Genomic DNA, 7,313 nt, shown 5'->3' on the forward strand with positions numbered 1-7,313 from the left:
AAAAAGTATGATGTTTCCAATCAATTCAAACCAAGACAAGATAAAAATATATTCAATTTCCAAGGTAAACAATTGTTACTCTTTACTGACAATCAAACCAAGGAATTTCTCTCTTAATTCCGCATTGGTGAGTGTTTTCCATCCTCTTTCACTGATTTCTAAGCTAATTTAAGGTTGCCCTTCATTTCCAGTTGATTACAAACACTTTTACAAACATAGATCTTGAGGTCTTTTTCAGGTTGTAATGAGGTTGAGTTTAAAAGAAAAATTGGTTTTTCCAGGATAACAAAGTGCACACTTAACAAAAGATTATCATATTTGCACTTCAATTTCTAATTGTGTTATCCCTCATCCCTTCCATAAGATTCACCCACACTTCTTCCCTTTTTATTCTTGTAATCCCCCTTTCTTAGTTATCAAATATTTTCGTTTATTTCAGATCCTTAAAAATACTTTCCATTTAAATTTAAGGATCAAAATCAAGACTTTATTGATCAGATAGAATCAAACAACAAGCATGAAACGAAAATACCAAGAACAGGTAGAAAAGAAAATATTATATATATATATATATATATATATCACCAATAATACATTTGATTAGAGTAGGTTACATTCAATCCCAAGTTTAAAAGCATTTAGCCTTTCATGATAGCTTCTCCAATCTTCATTCTTGACCTGAATTGCATAAGAAGGCTTATCAAAGCAAATTTTTCTCCTAAGAACAAAGTTTCTTTCTTTTTCTCTCAGTAACCTTCCCTAAATCTTTTTTTTTTGTTTTAACTCTGTTCCAAAAGTTTATTTAAAGAAATCTAGCTCAAACGAGAATTATACTACCCTTTTATCTGTTAAAGAGCCAGGATTATACATATTAACAATAATGATCTGTATGTGCTCTCCTATCCTCCATCCCCCTCAATAATACTGTAATTATTCCCATTAGTAACTGTACTAAGACGAAAACAGCTACTCCTCCACACCGTGATGACCCCTCCAACATTATTTTCAGCCTTATTTCCACTTCATTAGTACCCCACATTTTATAAATCCCTTTCCTCCACACCTCCTTGCATTTTGTCTCCTGTAAAAACACCTAATCCTTTTGTTCTTTCTTAATCAACTCGCCCAAATATTTATTTTTGATGCTTCCTCCACTCCCCTAATATTCATACTAATTAGCTTCATCATCAGACAAACTGTTCTCCATCATGCTTGAGTTCTCCCTCCTATCTGCAAATTTGTCTCTAATCTCTATAGCTCGTAAATGTCCAATAACAACATCGTCCTCTCCCACAAAGGAAAACCCCACCTCCTTTCCAATATTTCAGACTTTAAAAGCTTATGAAAAGTCGTCTTTCATCCAAAACAACCTATTACAGTTCATGATTACAATATCAGATAAGTAGTTATTTAAACTTTGAGATTCTATCCTTAGTTCCCGCTGATTTTCCAAAGAAAAATTTGTTGGTGTGGCCCCCGACATGATTCTCGTTCCCATTCCTCTTCTTGATAATTCTCCAGTTCCCTTGCCTTCACTTGCATTTTCGCATGGTGACTTTTCACAATCTTCCTTCTCTTTCGTACTCACCTCCCCCCTATATCCTTCGTCTTTGCTCCCCACCGAAACATCACCGCCGACGACCATCTCCTTCGAGCCCGCGCCGCCAGCGCCTATCAACTCCAAACCCTATTCTAGCCTCCTTAGCAAGTGAGTTGTCATACAACCAAGGAAATTTTTCTAATAATGAGATTTCAAGAAGTCAACTATCCTTCCAATACCGAATTTGATTTCCTCTGCTCTACTCCAAACAATGTTTCTAGCAAACCAAATTCCATTTTTGTTTGTTTTCACATACCTTCCTTAGGTCTCTCCACCACCAAGATTCATACTTACTTTAATTTTTGCTATCTAAACTCCTCCAAGAACCATACTTTAACTCCAAAATAACTTTCCCTAATCCACTTCCATTTTCCTAAGAATATTTGGCCACTTACACTTTTAAGAAAATTATTTGCCCACAATCCAGGTTTATACAAGCAAAAACACAATTATGCCATCATATGACCAACAAACACAACTAAAAAAAACTTGTTAGCCAGAAACCTCTGGTGTGACTAGTGAATTTTCTGATCTTTTTTTTGGCAGGTGATTCGTGTTTCCATCCTCATGTGCTTGTTTCAACGTAACCAACACAATTATGTATACTTCATAGGAGTTGATCCACCTTTCCACCTTGTAGATTAACCTCGAGCTACATGTCTATCTTGACAATATAGTTGGAAATAAAATAGATATTAGAAAGAACAATAATCCATCATAACACAATGATTTCCACTACATCTGCTTACCTTTCATCATAAAACGCATCATTGATTACATGTTTTCATAACTACACCTGTGAGAATTGCTTATGTATACAAAGAAGATATTGAATATAAATTCCCATAAAAAGATCAAAGGGCATGCCCAAGAAATGAGCAAGACAAATAACCAGACTGCTATGTTAATTTACTGCCTACATTGAGCTCATCGGACAATCAAACATTAATACACTTTTATTCTTAGTCCTATTAGACTTCTCATTTTTGAACCCTCTATAACTAACCCCTAAACTTTGTACCCCTAAAACAATCACATTCTTTCATGTACTTGATAAAGGTGTTTGAACCCATGTATCAACAATACACCTCACTCTTTTGCCTACCCTATCTTAAGATCCCCCTTCTCCCTGGACTAGGTACTTACATTTTGCTAGTTCAATTTTTTATCCTCCAAGGGGTTTTATACATAAAATTGATCATACACCAATTAGAATATGTGAACATCGTTTTGGTACCTTATTTGTGATCCAAATTCAAGTCTTTACTTGAGTCAAGTTAAACCTCGTCAAAATCTTCTACCTTACTCTTGAAAATGATAATATTTCTACGTGTCCAAATAGACCATATTATAGCAACTCACATACATGTCCACACTTTATTGTCCTGATTAGATATCCTTGTCAAACTAAACTGAAGAAACATATTTTTTTTGGCATTATTAGGTTGAGTTGTGACAATGCCAACCCATTTATAGCATAACCTCCAAATGTTCCATGTTCTTTTGCTTTTAAAAAATTGTTAAGCAAACTCCTCACCTCTTACACACATGACCCACCATCGACTTATGATGTCCACCCCTCTTTTGACTAAGTTGTCTTGTGTTGTTACTTTGTTTAACATCACTTTCGCTACAAAGTGTAAGACATATGGTAAAGCTATAATGCTCTAAAGTTCGTCGAATACATCATCATCTCTCCTCATTCTTACATTTCTAATTTTATTATATGCTGATTTCAAAAAGAATATGAGTTAGTGAGAGTATCATTCCAATCCCAATCATCATCATCATTTCCTATTTATAGGGTGAATTTCCCATCTCATCCATTAATGTAGCTACTTGATATTTCTCCCATTCGAACCATTGTTTTCGCCATTCTAATTTCCACTTCCGAGACCCTCCCTCCAAGACCCTTAACTCACCCATCTCTCCTATTTTAGCTTCCTTAGAAAGCAAGTTGTCATACAACCTAGGGATTTTTTTTCTAATAATGAGATTTCAGAAAGCCAACTATCCTCCTAATACCTAATTTGATTTCCTCTTCTCTACTCCAAACAATGTTTCTAGCAAATCAAATTTCATTTTTGTTTATTTTCACATACCTTCCTTAGGTCTCTCCACCACCAAGATTCATACTCACTTTCAGTTTTGCCATCTAAACTCCTCCAAAAACCATAATTTGATTCGAAAATAACTTTCTACAATCCACTTTTTTATTTCCCCAATCCACTTCCATTTTCCTAATAAGACTACATTAAACATTTCAATTTCTCTCACACCTAAACCCCTTTTATCTTTGGTTTTGCCTATGTTATCCCAATTTACCCATGCAACATTCCTATTTCTATGTCCCCACCCCTTTTTTAATGTCATTCTTCACTTTTGATAGCAACTATAAGGATAAATACAATAAAGGTACCGTTGTAATAGTAGATTTTAGCAATATAATCCTGTCAGTTAAACTTAGATACTTTCCTTTTCACTTAGCTAAATTTCCTTCTAATCTTCCTAAATCATGCATTCCAAAAGTGACTCCTCTTTATGATTATTCCCTAAAGGGAGGAGACCTAAGTATGTGAATGATATACTCATTTACTGCACTTCAACATAATCAAAAATCTATGTAGCTTATTTTGATCTACTTCTATCCCTCCCAGCTTAGTCTTAAAAAAAATTAATTTTCAACCTTAATGCTAATTCAAATACAAGCAAAATATTTTTTATGACTAGGATCAACTTAACTTGACACATAAACCATGTATCATCGACAAAGGGTAACATTTTCACATCTACACCTTTGTTTACCATTTAAGATGTCTTTAGCTTTACATAAAAGAATATGTACTAAGCTTTAACGGATAAAATTTTGTGTTTATTAATTAAAAATCCAAAAAATTAAACTCATAGTTTGGCTTCCATTGCCACTTTGTTGTTTTAACAGCAAAAAGGAAGAAAAAGAAGAAAACTAAAACAAAAGCTTTCACTAGATATGGATTTCTTCAAAAAAGTATGTTCACAGAATAAATAAGATAAGTGTAAATATCCACTAGAGATCCATTTTATGACAACTCCAAAACAAATTTCACCGGACAAAGCAGAGCAATTAAGACAATAGAGATGAGATTAAACTTGCAGTTGTAGGCAAATAACCACAAACATGATGGTGTATATATATAATAGTAATAATAATAAAGGTTTTATGTTATCTGTAAAAAGCAGAAGCGGCAAAATTTTACAACTGCAGTGTTTCTCTTGGTTTGATGGTTGCTCTTAGAGATTCTTTCATGACGACAGTGAACTCCCACTTGCCAGTGAAATCCAACTCCTTCTGTGGAGGGTAAGCACCCCACTCAAACTCCTGCACCATCCTAGCCATCATGAGGTGAATATGAACTGTGGCCATTCCCAAGCCAGGGCATATCCTTCTCCCAACCCCAAATGGTATCATCTTCACTCCTGTGACCCCAGTTATGTCTGCCTCCTCTCCCCCAGAGATGAACCTGTCAGGGTCAAATTTCTCAGGGTTGGACCAATATTTGGGGTCCTCACCAATGGCTGGAGTGTACACCTCAACATTTGCATCAATGGGTATGTCATACCCTCCCAAAGTGGTTGGCTCAGTCACAGCATGTGTGAGCACAAAGTGTGTTGGAGGGTGCTTCCTTAGGAGTTCCTTCACCACAGCATGTAGGTAAGGCATTTTTTCAACGTCCTTTTCATCCACCTTCTTCTCTCCCACCGTCCTTTTAATTTCTTCATACAGTTTTGTCTGAACGTGAGGGTTCGCTATGAGCTGTGCTATGCCCCACTCAACCGCAGTGGCGGTTGTGTCTGTGCCTCCATTAAGAAACTCTGAGCAGAGTGTGACTAATTCAGCATCAGAGGGTGCTGATTTCTTCCCATCAATTTTCAGATCAAAGAGTGTGTCCAGGTAGGAAAATGTTGTGGCAGTGTGATCTGAACCGGGGTTTTGGATTGCCCTCCTTCTCTGCTGAATGATAGGGGCTAGAAACTCAATCTGTTCTCTACGCACCTTCAATGCTCTCTTTCTTTGCTTTGAGAAAAAGGGACTTAGGATTGGAAGATAGTCATCCATTCTGGGATCCAAGGTGATGAGAACATTCTTCATAACGTGGTCTATTCTCTCCATTGTTTTCTCATCCATCTCTAAACCAAAACACATAGCCACAAGTATGCAAAACACAGCAAACCTGGCATCTTTGAGCACCCAAACCACCCCGTCGTTGTTCTCTGCTTCAGCCTTGAGCCTGTTGATGAGCTTGTCCATTGCGTTGTCCCTGACAGTGCGAAACTCCTTCAGCCTGGTGGAGCTCAGCATGTTCTGCACCATGTTCCTCCTGAGTGACTTCCAAACGGGGCCATAGAGTGCCGCATTCACAGTGAACTTGTTCTCGCTAAAGATGGTTCTGGTGGGGTTCTCAGGAGGCCTGGTGGCATATGTTGCCCCCTTTTGGATCATGGCCTCGTGGACCAGCTTTGCATCGGTGAGGATGATCATGGTCCTCGTCCCCATCTTGAGGGTGAAGATTGAGCCATATTTGAGCCTCACATCGTTGACATACTCAAAGAAAGGTTTCCCAGAACGAGCAACTTGGAAAAGGTTGCCCACAATAGGCCATCCGGGGGGTCCTGGAGGAAGGTTCAACCTTTTGGATTTGGTTTTGCGAGTGAGGAAGAAAACCAGGCCTGATATGAAGAGGGCGAAGGCAGTGAAGGAGGAAAGAGTCAGCATTTTTGGGAGAGAGAGTTGTTGGAGGAGATGATCAATAAGTGAAGGGAAGAATGCATGGAGGGTATAAAAATGGAAGGCAGCGTGAAATTGTAGGTGAAGTTAATTAAAGCACTTTGAAGCGAAGAGATGAAGGTGGTTGAGGTGGTGGTAAGTACTTTTTGGTTACTGCTGCAGTTGTGTTGAGACTGGTTTTGATGGTGACTGCTACTTAATGGACTCAACAACTTTGATTCAAGACTTTGGACATAGCATGATATATGAACAACTTATGCAAAATTTATGAACAAAACAAATGGTGCGGCTCACAGGTAAGAGCCTTAAAACATTAAATGCATCACTTACCATTACAGTAATTCACAACCCTTACCTTACGTGCCATTGTTTTAATACGTGTCAAACCCTCAAAACCTAATATCAAACCGTTGCAGATGAAGGGTTAGGGACACATCCATTAGAGAGGGTCAACCGCATTTCTCCCTCTTCAACCAACAAACTCACCCTACCAAAATTTCATTTCTAATATTATATTTCTTACTTTCAACATTTAACTATTCAAATATGATATTTTATAGATTAATTATTAAAATAGATAAAATTTTACAAAATTCTCATATTAATTAAAATTTTACTACACTGAAACTACACAAAGTAACATGATTTTCTTATTTTAATAATTTTTTAACATTTTACCCAATTTAATAATTAATCTATAAAATTATTTTAATTTAATAAAAAAATATTTTTTCTCTAATATTGATTTAGATAAAGGAAATATAGAAATGATAAAAATAGAAGAGAAATATATAACATGGTGATTCATTATTTATTTGAATAGAAAATATATAAATAGTATGAAAAAGTATATTAAATATAATTTAATTTGGTAGAAAATAAATTATTTGAATTGTATATTATAGTCATTATATCCTCAGTCTATATACAATACAAACAAGAGTAAAA

General features: G+C 36.2%; 1 protein-coding gene across 1 annotated transcript; it reads right to left on the reverse strand.

Moving 5' to 3' along the window:
- Nucleotides 1-4,703: 4,703 nt before the first annotated feature.
- Nucleotides 4,704-6,705, reverse strand: LOC137828380 (cytochrome P450 77A3). The gene has a single exon (XM_068634916.1). It carries the CDS (start codon nucleotides 6,351-6,353, stop codon nucleotides 4,833-4,835), a length of 1,521 nt encoding a protein of 506 aa, XP_068491017.1. The 5' UTR covers nucleotides 6,354-6,705; the 3' UTR covers nucleotides 4,704-4,832.
- Between the last annotated feature and the right edge of the window lie 608 nt (nucleotides 6,706-7,313).

Source organism: Phaseolus vulgaris, chromosome 7 (genome assembly GCF_051622355.1).
Source record: "Phaseolus vulgaris cultivar YP4 chromosome 7, ASM5162235v1, whole genome shotgun sequence".
Lineage (NCBI taxonomy): Eukaryota > Viridiplantae > Streptophyta > Magnoliopsida > Fabales > Fabaceae > Phaseolus > Phaseolus vulgaris.